Consider the following 15,653-nt stretch of genomic DNA (forward strand, 5'->3'; position numbering starts at 1 on the left):
CCCCCTACTGGCCCGCCTCACGTGGTGGAAATAGCAGTGGGATACAAATACCCAGCTGTTTTCCTGAGGTGGGATCTCTGCACCCGCCACACGTGCATGGCAAATTATAACAATATTCATAATTTTCCATGTATAGAACCTAATTATGGGGGGCTTCTTCAAGATTTTTGCTTAAATGTTTTTATCTCATTGAAACTGTTGCAAGTTTTAATAAATCTCATTTTTAAAATTGGTTCAACAATATTTGTCAAAGTTGTCTCCAAATGAGGTAAACTGTTCACTTGTTTTCAGGAGAACAGGTGTATAATTATGGCAAGCTCTGCTGGTTTTGCCATACGTAGTCATACATATTGAATAATTTGACCCCCCGGGTCAAATATCTGTGTGATCATCTATTGTAATGCTGTTAATGAAAAGGCAGTGCTGCAACATTTGGAATCTTTCTTTTAAAAATTAACTATGAATAGAAGCTCTCTGATTATTTATTTTTTCTTTTTTTCTTCACGCTCCCCCCCTTTGTGTTATTGCAGGCAACCTTAGTAAAGTACACTACAGATGAATTTGACCAGCGAATTCTTTATGAGTATTTAGCGGAAGCCAGTGTTGTCTTCCCAAAGGTCTTTCCAGTTGTGTAAGTATCTAAAACTCAATTTAATATAACATTTTTTACATCTAGCAGCCAAGTTCAAATCCAGCCAAGACCTGTAGGTGCTGAAGGCTGGTCCCTTTTAGTGATCCATGTATTGTAGTATTCTTATCAGAAAAGTATTTTTTTTGAGTTGTAAATAGCTGATGCCATTGGTACTAATAAGCAGTTTTGGTGATGGTTTCCACAGAGAGACCAAAGGCCAGGGAACTTGAATTATCACCTGTTGCAGTCTTTCACAGTAGTCACTTTTTCACAGTATTGGAGACACATGCATTGATGCTGACCATACCTTACAGTTTGCCATTTGAGTTAATAGGCCCTTAGTTTCTTCCAGACTTTACCCCAAGCTTCCAGCATTCAGTGCAGCTATTAGAGACAACCGAGCTGCTAAATTATCTGTATTTGCTACCCAAGAAGTGTCCATTTTCATTTAAGTGTCGGGGCTTATGTTTACATAGGCACAGTGCATTAGTCCAGGGGTCTGCAGCATTTTTGGGCAGAGTGCCAAAAGCACCCCAGCCTTGACTTGTAAGTTGTTGGTGTGCCAGGGGCAGATGGTGGAGCAGCCAAGGGGCCTGATCCTTGTTGTGGTATCACAGCTGTGGCTCCTTCCCTGCCGTCTGCCTCAGGGTGTCCATGCACCCACTGCCACCAATGAGCTGGGCCAGGGCTCTGCAGCCCCCAGTGCAGCAGCTTGCAGTGTCCCCACTGCCTGCTGTGAGCAGCCCAGGCTCTGTGCCAAGCAGCAGGGGCCTGCCCAGAGCTTAGGCTGGCTGTGGCAAGCAGCTAGGAGGCTGCAAGCAGCTGCACTGAGGTCTGTGGAGCCCCAGCCTGACTCCTTGCTGACTGTGGGTGCACACATGCCTTCAGGCAGATGGTCAGGGAGCTGCGAGGCACCTGATACTTGTTGTGGCAGCACAGTTCTGACCCCTTGCCCACTGTACACCCGAGAGCATGTGCCAAGCAAAATGCCTTTGCCACACTGGCAAGTGTGCTGGGGGTTGCTGGCCTCTGCATTAGTTAGTTATTACAAAATAAAGCATTATACTTTGCTGCTTAAGTTATTTATTTTTTTTTCCCCACCCAGCAAGTAAACAATATTTTCAGGTGTCTAAGTCACCTGTCAAAACAGATATTTAAAATATGGACCAAGTTTAGTTCCTTCTATTTAGTTACACATACAGAGTGTTTGCTTAGTGTATTTGATGAGTTAAGCCTAGTATTGTCTCTGTGGAGCCAGTGACGTTTAGGAGAAGCAGTGTAATGTGTGTCTGTTTTCTCAGTTTAACTGTGCATATTCTAAAAAGGACAATACATCTGCCTGTGTGTGTGTTTCACAAGAAAGGCTGAAGGCAAATGAGTTTTGCAAGTTGGGGAAATCAGGGCTGTCAGCAATAAGCACCCCGTACTGTCAGAAGTAAGGATGGAGTAAATTGCTCCCTACCCCATAGTGGGAATCCCTCCAGGCTCTGAAAGGGCTGAAGTGGGGAAAGCTTCGCTGCTTGTACTAAAACCTGGGCAGCGATAGGTTTGTTTTTTTTTGGTGGATGAATCATGGAGTGGCGTTTCCAGCACTAGTTTTTCCATCCTCTATTATATGCACATACGCTAACTTTACTGTCACTAAAGATGCAAGACATGTTATTGTATGAGATATACACAACAGGTATGTTAAAGTTGGCATTTTCTGTGGAGCCTGAGACAGAGGAGCCAGCATCTCTGAAGCTCCTTTGAAAATCGCAGCCTCAAAGCCTGCAGTTTGGGTCATTCATTTGATCAGCATTTTTCAGCTGACATTCAAATATTTGTTTTTCTGCGTTTTAAAATAATTTGTTAAATGTTAATTAAAGAAAAAAGGGTTACATGATTTGTTGTCTATGACCAGGATTTTCAGAAACGCCTGCATGACTTCAGGGAGCGCATCTCAGGGAAAGCCCTAGGAATGGTACTCTACCCCCTCCATCACTTGGGCACTTTTGAAAATCCCACCACAACAGTTTTGTTAAATGAACCTAGTCCATTATCTAACTTCAGTTTAATAAGCAACATTAAAACTGCTGTTTTCTGTAGGCACAATTTATTGGACTCCAAGATCAATACTCTTTTGTCGCTGTGCCAAGATCCAAATTTGTTGAATCCAATTCATGGGATAGTTCAGAGTGTTGTCTACCATGAAGAGTCTCCACCTCAATACCAAACTTCTTACCTACAAAGTAAATATTGTTCTACTTTTTCTTTTTTTTTTAAACCCCTCTGTACTTGTATGTCAGAAAGGTAGCTGGTATTTTACTTTTACAAATACATCTGGTTGAAGACTACTACTACCTTAGCAAAACAGTTAGACCCAGAATCATTAGGTGTTTTTTCCTTCGTTTCACAGATACAGTTACCAAAAATGTAGTCAGTTGTTTAAAAAACAGTTCACTGTTAAAGGGATAAAGTAAAAAATGACGTTCTGTATTTGCCTGTCAATGTTAAGAGTATTGGGCCAGCCACATGTATGAACAGTAAGTGAAATGAACTAAAAATACATTGAAACCCAGTAACCTAGTGGATCCAAATGTATGTTAAAGTTATCATTTTAAAGAGCCTCCATATTTCCATTATCAAGGATGACTTGAGGCTCTTTGTGTCTAAACTCCGTTTTAAATATGACCTTTAGCCTAAGTCTCAATCATTTAGACTGACTGAAAGTTCATTATTCTTGAAAATGGAGTTTAGGTTTGTCTCTTTGCTCTTTTGCAAATGTTACTCATGCTTAAGGTTGAACATGACAGTGTCCCCTTCCAAATATGAGTTTTTGGATTAATCTATTATACTTCAGATGTATATGTAATAAAAAACCTCAATAGTTTTATAGTTCAGATGTTAAACACATAATTTGGATATTAGATTTTGGAAGGTTTTGTTATATTTGCCTCACAGTATTTTATGTCACCGTGTAAGCAAGTGAATGATTCCATAGATTTCCTAATTTTTGTTTCTTGTGGAGTGTGTGTGTGTGTGTGTGTGTGTGTGTACACACGTGAACACTCCATAAGAAACAAAAATTTGGAAATATTCGAATCAATCACTTGGATTTGCTTACGTGTGTGTGTGTGTGTGTGTGTGTGTGTGTGTGTGTGTGTGTGTGTGTGTGTGTGTGTGTGAAAGGCCTATGCTGCAGTGGTAATGTTATTTGTTGTCACAGGTTTTGGATTTAACGGGTTGTGGAGGTTTGCTGGACCGTTTTCTAAGGTAAGAATGAGAGGTGAGATCCTGAGCATCTTGCTTTTATTTTTTGTACAGAGCGCTGTAAGTGTAAAAAAAATAATGTTGATAAAAGAGAGAATTAACCCACTGGGCTTAGGTTTATAGCTGAAGTAATAAATATCACTCTGGCTCACTTCACAAATCTTGAAAGATTCAATAAATAGGTAGTAAAAATATAGTGGGTACGTACTGTCAAATTATCTGTATCAAGTGAAACAAGTCAAGTAGGTAAATACCCCCTTGCAGTAGTCCCCGTCTCATTAAAGGGCATCTTGACAAATGGTCTTATTCAACACATCTCTAGTTTATTAAATGTATTGCATGGCTCTACAGTAATGAGGAAATCGATACAGCAGTAAATGTATAATGATAAATTTCACATTATGCACAGAATACATTAGCCACTTGAATACCAACCATCCATACCACAGTTTGTTCTATCAAATCAGTGTAACACGATGTCTAGATTGGGTAGTGTACTGGATGTTAGGCTCAAAGGTACAGGTAATGATTTTCATAATTCGTTCTTCAGAGTTAGCCACAGCGGTTCATCTTGAAAAGGACATTTCAAAATGAGTGCTTACCACCTGCCAATGAAGTATTTCATACTGCTCAGATTGTTCCTACAGGTCACCTTTAGTGTTCACATTAATTTAGTTCCAGGTTAATTTCAAAGTGTGTCCTCACAGGTGTCCACATAAAGGGCTTAAAAGTATTTTATAGACAAAAGTTTAGCCCAAAAAAATATTTGAAGGCAAAACTCTTATTTTTAGAAGTAGAAAATAAGAGTGAACAGATCTGTTTTTTTTCCCCCCACAGCAAACACAAATCCCAGACTATGCTGAGCTTATAGTGAAGTTTCTTGATGCCTTGATTGACACCTATTTGCCTGGAATTGATGAGGAAGTCAGCGAGGAATCCCTGTTGACCCCTACATCTCCATATCCTCCTGCAGTGCAGAGCCAGCTTAGTATTACTGCTAACCTTAACCTCTCTAATTCCATGACCTCACTTGCAACTTCCCAGCATTCCCCAGGTCAGTAAATGTATTTGTATTGTATATGTAAATGCAATGTAGAAGTGAACAATTACCCAACTAAGTATACAAAAAGCCTCACTAATATTCTGGGTATGTTAATACACTAAGTGCTGCTGCATTCCTAAGCAGGGTGAATATTAAACTATTGGCTACATGCTTCTGGCTCATTGTTCAGTTTTGTCCACCATGAAACTTGTCTTCGTGAAAATTCAAGTTTTTCATGTTAATGACGAGTTGCTTGGAATCGTGCTGCAAATGATACTAAGTTGCCTAAAAGGGCTACCTTCTAATAACCAGTATGTATTGCAGTGGACATTACAAACTAAATATATACGTATTAGTCTAAATGTCTCCCTCTTGATAAGTAGGGACCTACTGAAATTGTAATTTCATGGATTTCATGGGAATCACAAAATCCAGCATTGCCCGCAAAATCCAACTTACTGAAAATAAAGTGCTGGCTCCCCAGAGGGAGCCAGCAGTCTTGTGACACTGGCCCACCTGCAGAGCCCGCTGGGGTGGGGAAGGGAGAAGGGACTGTCTGCACAAAGGGCAGCCGAAGATGCCTGCCACCCCTCACTGCTGATTGGTTGAGAGGGCTCTGTCATGTGGTCCCACCCCTCACAGCCAATAGGGGCAGGTCTGCATGATGGACAGCCCTTGCAACCAGTCAGTGGTGATGGGTGGGGCCACCATGGCCCTTTAGCCAGAGGCATGGTGGGGAGGTGGAGAAATTTGCCATGATCAGCTGGTGAATGTGGAGGCTGGCCCTGCGATCTCCTTGCAAAATCGGCCGCCTACCTCTTTGAGTTAGGTAGACCCGTATTGATAAGTCATCCTGGGGATGATAATGAAATATAAGGTAGATGTATCTAAGGTACGTGGCTAAAAAATGATCAGAAATACCCACAGTCTATGGATAAAAAGCTCCATGGGGGAGATCTAATAATGTGGTCTAATTGAAGACAAGCCCATGGGACTTATTGGCATAATATCCCAGGGTAGAGAAAGGTGATAATTTCTCTCAAAGTGAAAATGCTCTGGTGTATTTGCACCTGGAATATTATTAGGTTGCGACTGTCACTTTAGTTTAAAAAAAAAAAAAAAAAAAGGGGGAAAAATTTAAAAAAAAAAAAAAAAAAAGGGGGAAAAATTTAAAAAAAAAAAAAAAAAAAGGGGGAAAAAATTTTAAAAAAAAAAAAAAAAAAAAAAAAGAGAGAGAAAATATTGACAAATCAAAGAAAGTTCCAAAGAGAATAATGGTTAAGAAAGAAATGATTGAACAGATACGCTAAACATCTTTATCTTGGCTGTGCAACAGCCAAGTTGGAGGGTCTATAACAGCAGATGTTTGAGGAGTGAGTAATAAGCAAGGAGAGTAGCCATGTAATGCAATACATGGGGACACGAGCTAGGAAAAATTGAATGAAATGTATAATAAAGCTGGAATAAATATCAGGAGAAAATTCTTGGCAGCAAGATGCGTTGGGCAGTGATTTTTTGAGTTGTTAACTTGCATCTTCTAGGAGTTGCTTTCCTGTCTCTTACTCATACCAGTGCGCTCTGTAATTTTGCTGTGTTCAAATTACTACAGCACTGACAGTTAATCAGCGTTTGACTGCCATATTTATTTGCCTATTGTTGACAAGAGGGCTTATAGCCTCTTGCTTGCCTGTAGGCCTGATTTCTGCAACAAGCTGTGTTCAGCATTTCTGTTTTCTGAGTAGCTTCTGCTGGCCCAAAGCCAGGAGTTAGTTCGACTCCAGAAATCTGGCTTCCCAGTTCCCCTTTCTGCTTACAGCTGCTGTGTATGGTTCTTTGTGTTTCTAATGAATATTATGCCTACAGAAGATGAAGCAATACCTTTTCAAGTGAGTAATAAAACCCTAACGCTGTCTGACTGTATGAGTGACCTCAACACAGCTTCCTGTGAAGAAGTAAACTTTTTTTTTTTAGATCAGGTAAAACCATCTAGTTGATTTAATCATTGAAGTACTAAGTGCTAGGGTTGTGTTATATGACAATTCAGCCCAGCTAGAAAAAAATCATCCTATTTAAAATAAAACAAAGCATAGTTTGCTTTCCAGTTTCTGGCCCAGCCAGGGCAATTTTATTTTTGCTAAGTATCTTTGTTGCAGGTAAGGAAACTGAAAAGAGGGGTACTGGTTTGTTCACAAAGTTGTACCTGTCTGTTATCACAGCTTGCTTCAGGAAGGCTTGTATTGTCACTGGGATGTTGGTACTGTGTCTGTGTTGCATGTTGCCATGTTGAGACCAAGTAACATGGCAACACTGGTCTCGAAGGAACTTCCTAAATATAAATCATATCATCCAGTGCAGGTTGCTGCCACAGGCAAGAGCTCTGTATAATTCATTGAATGAAAAACAGGTGAAGAATTGGAGTAGGATGGAGATTAATGATCACAAGGTGTCAACTAAAATAATCAATGCTAGCGAGTATTAAATCAGCATTTAATAAGCTTTCTAGAGATCCCTAGAAATCTTTTTGTCATGTTGTAAACGTGCTGCATGTTTTTAATGTTACCATTTTATTAATTTCTTAAGAGATGGTTTTAATCCTGACTGTTAACGATCATTACTGTGGTTGGCCGAAATATTAAAAAGTGATAGTGAATCGAGCAAAATTGGTCAACTTCATTATTAAAAGTGGAAGGTCTGGACCCTCCTGTAAATGTTTGTAAATGGACGAGAATAATCTGAAAATTATTTCTAATAAATTATAAATACTAATAATATCTAAAATGGTTAAAATGAACAGAGTTCACCGTGAAAAACTCTCTGCTAATCTGTGCCTTATACACCATTGTAAAATAGTAGTTTCACTGTTGTCCTCTGTGGGCAATTAGCAAAATCGAACTGGATTAACAGGGTGGAGAAAAAAATGAAATGAGGACATTAAAAACAAAAAAAATCAGGGCATGCCAAGTCAGTGTGGACAAAATAGTAATAGAGATCCCTATCTTTAAGGCATCTCTCTTCTCATTTGCAATCATATGACACCTCCGTGGTGACTCCAGGAGTTTTCATACAGTGAAGTGATATTGGAAAAGTATTTGTGTAGTAAGGGATGAGTTTTCTTGGAGGATGGGGGGGAACTTCACTGTGTATTACCTCTTTATTTCATCATCACCTCCCAACTGTTATGTTTTTCTCAGCTAAGAAAAATGAACTAGCCAGCACTCTGCAAGCCACCAGTAATTGTTTCCACAGCCTGCTGCTGCGGTCAGTGGGGATGCAGTTTACAAATTGCTGATTTAAAGGGCATGCTTTGATTAGGGGTGCACCAATAAGAGATTTTGGGGGGTGATACAGATAGCCAGGGTTTAAGGAGGCATATCAGCCAATACCAATCTGATTTCCAATAAACAGCCTGGCAGCTTGAAGATCTGTGTGCAGCTGGTAAGTCTGTTATGGTAGGAGAGGCGGGAGGGAAGAGGCGTGGGTGGGGCAGATCAAGGCCCCTGTAGTGAGGAAGGCATGGGGCTGCGGCAGGCGCTGCCCAGCCAGGGTGGGTTGCAGGACAGAGCCATGGCTCATCTGGGGGGCACGGGGAGGGGTGCAGTAGCCCCTGCTGCTGCGTGCACCCCAGCAGGCACAGGGAGGCTGCGGCGGCTGCAGCTGTTGCCTGGGGCTGAGGCGGTGCTGGGCTCTTCCTAGCTGGGGTGCACTCAAGGTGAGAGGTGGCAGCACTGGGAGGGGGCTACATGGGGGCGGGAGCTGCAACCAGCCCAAAATTTGCCATTGCCCCCTCCCAGCACCACCATCGCCCACCCCAAGTGCAGCCCCAGCCCAGGACCATCCCCCATGCACACGCCCCCCCACCCCATGCCCTCCCATGTTGTGTGCAGTGGCAGGAGCTGCCGCCCCTCCGCGTGCCCCCCCAGACAAGCTGCAGCTCTGTCCTGTGCCACACTCTGCCCTGGCTGGGCAGCCGCAGCCCCACTCCCTCCCTCACTGCGGGGACCTTGATCTGCCACCCCGTGCCCTTTCCCTCCCCTTCCACTGCAACAGCCTTACCAGCTGCACACAGCTCTTCACGTTGCTGGGCTGTGCTCCTCACCGCCTACCTACTGTGCGGCCGCTGCACACATGCACGGGCATTTGTTGGCCAAATTATCAGCCGCATCAGGCCAGTTTCTGATACAGTACATTTTCTTTATATTGGTGCCAATCTGATATCGGACCATTGTATCGGTGCACCTCTATAGCTTTCATATAAATAGAATTAGTAAAAAGTAACTAAAAAAATCAGGTGGCTGGTGTCTGTCTTTTTGCATTTGTCACTATTATAAATGTTTTATTTGTAATATGAAGACTGCTAAATGAAGTGCAAGGTCAGAGATTGTGAAGAGTCTGCTTTGGGGTCACAAGGTGCTGTAAGTACAGCTTGTTGGAGCAGACTCAAATAATAGTCTGCTGGAGCGTGGCAATTACTGTGCTCCAGCAGACTTCAGCATCACATGCATCCTCATCCCAGCACTGAAAAATGGCAGCGGGGGTGCTTTAACTAAAGCTCACTTGATGAGCTTTAGTTAAAGCGCCCATGCCGCCATATTTCAGCGCGGGGATGCTGATGCACGTGATGCCTGGGCTGCTTTAATTAGAGCGGCTCTGAGAGGGGGAAGCCATGCCTTCCCCCTCTTCACTCCCAGAGCACATGTATAAATGACCTGAAAGTTAGTGCTGTAGAAGCTAGTTAAGAGGTGGAATAAAGCTCTCCGTTTTAGCATTTAGCATCTATTGATGTTGAAAACTTAAAGGAGGCAGAAGAGAAAAATGAAGTTTTCAGCCTGAAAAGAAAGCTGTGTATGGGTTTGAACACACAGAATATATTTTCACCAGGGTAAAATCAAGAGAGTAGACAGAAGACAAATGTAATTTACACAAATCCAGTTCAAATTCTGGGGTAAAACTTTATCTCTTTAAATTGTGCGCTTGCATGGGTGAATCTCCATAGCTTATTCCCACTGTAGGCATTTCCTCAAGGCAGGCAGGACGGTTCTTGCTTCCCACATCACCTACTGGGAAGGCACTGTAACAGCTACTTACTGTTTGCAGCTTCCCTTACATGCGTGTCTGCTGATCTGCTTCATATCCTGGGGTAGTTTACATCAGGGTACAAATCTAAGTTATGCTAACATAAGTGTCTTATGTGCCCAGGCCTCTCAGTTCTTATATTTCTCATACAACTTTCAAAACTGATTAGTATTTTTTGGCTTTGTGTTATATGGATGAGTAATTAAATAATTACGACATAACATCCCAATTAAAAAACAAAAGTGTAAGTCCTTCCATTAAATCCATCACCCAAAAAACTTATTTTCCTAGAAGCTCTATGGTAACTAAGCTTTTTTTTTTTGTAGATAACTACATGATGCAGAAGATGATACGTTTTAATTTTTTTAAACTTATTTTCAGAACTTTTCAAATACATGCACCAAATGAGAGGAATACAGAAGGATACATCACGTCATCTATTAAGAACATAGGTATAAATCGTAACTTAATCTAGGCAAAAGCTTTCCTAAGTTATCAATGATTCCTGTCCAACACACCTTGAAGGGCTGATGTTCAGAGGGAAGGTGCTCGATGCTTTCTGATAATCAGCCCTCAAATGTGTCTCAAAACAGGCACCTAAAAATGAAAGCCCCCCAAAATCATCAGTAACTTATGAAAGTCTTGCTCTGTGTCCTTAACTGAAATGTTCTTCTCTCCCTTCTCTTTGCCTTTATTTCTCACTAGCATCTTGCTGCTTTCCTGGAATGTACCCGCTGCATTCTGGCAACGGGAGGGAAGGAGGTTAAGAATTAAAGCAGTGGTTCTCCAACTGTCTCACATTGTGGACCAGTTCATAAAGCACAGATCCTTCTTTAGTCCACCCCTCCCCTCTCCCTCATTTTTCCACTGCTCAAGCTCGGGCTGCCAACAGGTCTTCACTGGTTTATAGTGTGGTGTTAAACCTGATCAGCTTTGGGTGTTTTTAGTTAGAACCTGTCTTTCAAATTGTTTGTTTCTGTTGATCATTTCATTGATCCGCTCTGTCACCATTGTCCACAACTAAGGATGCGTTTTGAGTCGGAAGCTTAGCTTATCAGGGAAGTCAGATCCTTTCCATGCACATGTGCTTATTCCTCCTACTGGGTCTGTTGGGATGCAAGTAGGCATCTATCAAGATGAAATGCCACAGTATGAGATCTGAGGTGACCATACAATCTTTTTTAAGAGGTGCAGCAGCCACAGGACCACAAGGTAAAGCAAGACCGCCACCGTGATCCACATGCTACAGAACCACTGACCTAGGAAATCAACTTGGGGCAATCCCAGTGTTCCCATATCACAGCAAATTAAGTAAATGTAGTGCTGTTCCCTGTTTTATACAAATAAGTTTTCAGTATGGTAACAAAGTATATTGAGAGTTGCAGATATTAGAAGTTTTCCGTTTTCTGCCTTTGGAAATGGGGGAACTAGGCGAAACCATTGTTTATAAATGTTTTGTCTGTCATATTCTTTTTTCTTATCATGGACATTATTCACTTATGTTTTTTTCTTTCATTCTGTGTCTGTGAAGCTTCTCTGCCTTGCTCTAAATCAGCAGTTTTCATGCAGCTTCCTCATCAAGGTACTCTCTACTTTCATCCTATTTGCACGAGATACTGCTTGATCTGCATTAGAGTTGGGCTCATGGCATGAGAAGTCATTTACTAATCTCTTTAAATACAGGAATGACTCCAGAGTACTTGTAAGTAAGTGCCAAGCTGTTGCATTTCTTGTCAAGTAAAGAGCAAATGATAATACTTAGAATGCAGCGAGTGGGATTGCAAGGCCCATCCTTTCGAGGGAAGGCAGTTTTGAATGGAGAAGTTGGCACCTTGATACCAAAGGGCGAGCTATAAAGTATTCTGTTGCTGCTGCCAGGCAAAGAATAGAGGGGGAGAAATGTTTCATTTGAACTTGTAGGCAATCAGTTTTGACCATTAGTAATTAAAGGACCTGTGTTGCCTTTTTTGAAAGAGTCATTTTACGACTTCAGCTCATGCATAGAGAAATACAAAAGAAATGCAGAGGATGGTTTTGGGGTTGTTGTTTTTTTTGTCTCAGCCGTTTGGGCTGCTTCCTCATTTTCAGTGTATTTGGTGAACCTGAACTGTGGAGTTTCTGCATGTCTTTATGTGAAGTGGAAGTTTGAAATAAACCACAACTGACATGAAGAATCAAATGCATTTACTTGAGTTTAGAAATAGCCCTCCAACGTTGTAAAATAGTGGGGCTGATTCTGCACTCATGAGCGAAAGTGAGAGAATCTGCTGCGCGTCTAGTCGGAACAAGAGGCCGGTTTCCCCACTATGAAACAGAAACCCGTAGGAGGTCTGTGGTTTATAGTAAAAATGGTTTTGCAACTTTTTATTCAGTGAGTAAATTGTCACTTGGGTTTGCCTTCCATAATTGGGTAACAGTGTAATCTGAAGCTCTATTAACATCTTTTTTCCCCACTTGTTCTAGTTTTTGCTTTAGGCCACATTTTAGTTGCTAACATTACAATCCTTCTCTGCGCAGCGTTCATTCCAGTGCTGACCACTTACCATGATTGCTCTTGAGAGTACTCTGTGCACATACCATACTTGATGCATTCATTTTGCTACAGAAATAACGAGGCAGAAACTCTGTTGCACCAAGACATTTGTACGGGAACGATTTTTCAGTCAAAATAAACTGGCTTCAGTATAAAATTAGTCAGCGACTAGAAGTCTGTTTGCATTGAAATGATGTTTCAGCTCTGGTGATTTTGTCTTAGGGTGTTAGCAATAATGACTCGTAATCTGCGGTCCCTTCTGTGTGGACCGTATTCAGAAGTGCTTGCCTTAAGGGTTGTATTTTTCTGGCATAAAATGTTAAGCATTTACCATTCACTTATTGCAGCTAAAAGAATGTAGAGAGGATATAATGCCACTTAGAAAAGCTTATACGTTTGAACTTAAATCCTATTGATGGTTTCATCCTGATACGCCACCCTCTAAGCCTTGTCCCTCCTTTGAACTGAGAGTGCAGTTCTAATAAAGGTTTTGAGACATTGAGTACTTGGCACAAACCACATAAGATACGCTGAAATTTCCTGTTCTGATAACCTCTCTTCTCGGGCACTCACCGTGGTCTTTAAAAGAAGTTGTGATTTCCAAGAATTTAAGTAACGTTTTAATTGCTGTTTGTCATCACTCAAAAAAGCAGTTCATTCTTAAAGTGCTTGTTCCTATCGATTCCACTTCTGGTGTGCATGTGCCCTATGCCCGTGAGATCCAGACTTTTTTTGGATAGCTGTCTTTTAGGGTCTTGCCTGTGCCCTGGATGCAGTTTGTACCCCTGAGGCTGTAGTTGGAGGGAGACGGAGACTGTGTGTGCAGAAAGGAAGTGTGTATGGTACCTTTCACATTCTGTACATTAGTTCTGTAATATTCACTTCTGATCTGTAGGCTTGCAAATGTGAAGGGCTTTTTCCTTTTGCAAAGAAGGGAGGGGCCTGTTTGCCTTTCAGACAGACCTAATACAGTGCCCGTAACATTTTCAATCATCTTGTTTGACATGGTTTTGTTGACAGTATATGAAGTCTCTGGTTATTTCTGGCCAAGCTGAGAGAGTGATTTTGAGTCCGATTACTTCCTTGCTTGGGAGGGTTATAGAGAAATTAGTATTTATGGAAGGTGCTGGGGTGAAGTCATGAGTCTGTCACGCAGCACAGTACAGCTAACAGCAATGCAGATGTTTCTCAAGTTACCCCACCCTGATACCTTGTCCCTAACCTGGAAGAGCTACTTTGAAGAGAAATAAGGAGCATACTTCACTCAAGACCTCTGGCCTCTGTTGACATTCCCTTAACCATTTTGATGCGTGCGCCTTTCAGCAGTGAGCATGTGTCTGTAAGAACTGGACTGATGTCTTTCATTTCATGTGGGCTACCAAACAGGGTAGGAGTCAAACCAGCCACATGTTATAGTAAGAAATGTTACCCAGTCCCCTGAGCCATCCATTCCCTGGGACTTGTCTTGGCCCATTTTTATGCTGGGGGATTTTCAGCAACTCTTTTACTCTTTGTACAACAAATAGACATTGAATGCAAAATAAGGAAGCTAAGCATGCAAGCTGAGGAAGTGCGGGTTGGATGAATGGACTTGTTAAGGTGGCTAGAAAACTGGCTGGATTTTGAGGCTTAAAGCAGGTAGCAATCAATGGCTCAATATCTAGTTGGCAATGGGTATTAAGTAGAGTGTCCCAGGGGTCAGTCCTGGGGCCAGTTTTGTTTAGTGTCTTCATCAATGACTTGGAAGGTGGGATGGGGTGCACCCTTCATGCCTTTGTGGATGATATTGAGGTGGGAGGAGTAGTAGATATGCTGGAGAGCGAGGCTAGGATTTAGGGAGGACTTGACAAATTGGAGGATTAGACCAAAGGAAATGTCATGAGGTTCCTTCCCTAAGGACAAGTGCAAAGTCCTGCACTTAGGACAGAGCAATCCTATGCACCAGGCTGGGGGCTGACTGGCGGGGCAGCAGCTCTGCAGAAAAGGGCCTGGGGGTTACAGTGGACAATATGCTGAATATGAGCCAACAGTGTAGCCTCGTTGCAAAGAAGGCTCACGGTATACTGCGCTATGTTAGTAGGAGTGTTGCCAGAAAATCGAGGGAAGTGATTATTCCCCTCTGTTCAGCACTGGTGAGGCCACATCTGGAGTCCTGTGTCCAGTTTTGGGTCCCCCACTGGGGAAAGGATGTGGACGAATTGGAGAGTCCAGGAGGGCAATGAAAATGGTAAGGATGACTTGTGAGGAGAGACTCAGGGAACTGGGCTATTTAGTCTAGAGAAGAGAAGACTGGGGGGGGATTTAATTGTAGCCACTTGAAGGGCGGTTCCGAAGAGGTTGGGGCTGGACTGGTCTCAGTGGTGGCAGACGACAGAACAAGGAGCAACGGTTTCAGTTTGTAGCAAGGGAAGTTTAAGTTACAGTTTAGGGCAAACTTTCTCACTAGAGAGTAGTAAAGCACTGAAACATGCTGCCCAGAGAGGTGGGGGAGTCTCCATCTTTGGAGGTTTTTAAGACTCCACTAGACAAAGCCTTGGCTGAGATGATCTAGTTGGGGATAGTTTTGCTTTGAGCAGGAAGTTGGATTAGATGATATGAGGTCCCTGCCAACTGTAAATTTGATGATTCTGTGATTCTGTATTTGGAACAACAATAGGCATAACCTTTCAGCTCTGACCTTTAAAATGCAAATCAGACCAAATTTGTTGACTTCACTATGGTTTGCTTACTCCCTGTACTACACAGTACAGGCAACCCCTGCTTAACACGGTTTCACTTAGCGCTATTTCGCTATAATGCTCATTTGAAATTGATACCTGATTTCACTTAACGCTCAGTAAGTTTCATTATAACCCTCATGGTCGCCATCCTGGGTCATTAAAAACAATTGCACTCACCCTCTTGGGTCGTTGGATGCTTTCGGTTTCGCTTAACACTCGTTTCACTCAACGCTTGTTTTTTCAGGAACCGATTAAGAGCGCTAAGCGGGGGTTGCCTGTACCTGATATGGAACGTGATGCAGATGAGAAGTTATGATGTGCAAATCTGTGCACGATTAGCAGAGAACCTGGTTTCCTCTAAGTAAAAAAAAAAAAAAAAAAAAAAAAACCAAAATTTTTTTT

At 42.1% G+C, this 15,653-nt stretch overlaps 1 protein-coding gene across 3 annotated transcripts in view; it reads left to right on the forward strand.

Moving 5' to 3' along the window:
• The window catches only part of NF1 (neurofibromin 1), a 197,194-nt gene that overhangs the window by 173,082 nt on the left and 8,459 nt on the right, over positions 1–15,653 (forward strand). For 2 of the 3 annotated variants that reach the window (XM_019511058.1, XM_019511059.1), the window contains 4 exons: positions 531–631; positions 2,720–2,862; positions 3,840–3,886; positions 4,721–4,937. In XM_019511058.1, coding sequence (XP_019366603.1) covers positions 531–631; positions 2,720–2,862; positions 3,840–3,886; positions 4,721–4,937 — 508 coding nt within the window. Of the gene's footprint in view, positions 1–530; positions 632–2,719; positions 2,863–3,839; positions 3,887–4,720; positions 4,938–10,379; positions 10,451–15,653 lie in introns of all 3 variants that reach the window. The other variant, XM_019511060.1, reaches the window with a different exon arrangement.

The sequence above is a fragment of the Gavialis gangeticus genome, unplaced genomic scaffold, assembly GCF_001723915.1.
Source record: "Gavialis gangeticus isolate Ggan-Ray unplaced genomic scaffold, GavGan_comp1, whole genome shotgun sequence".
Classification (NCBI taxonomy): domain Eukaryota; kingdom Metazoa; phylum Chordata; order Crocodylia; family Gavialidae; genus Gavialis; species Gavialis gangeticus.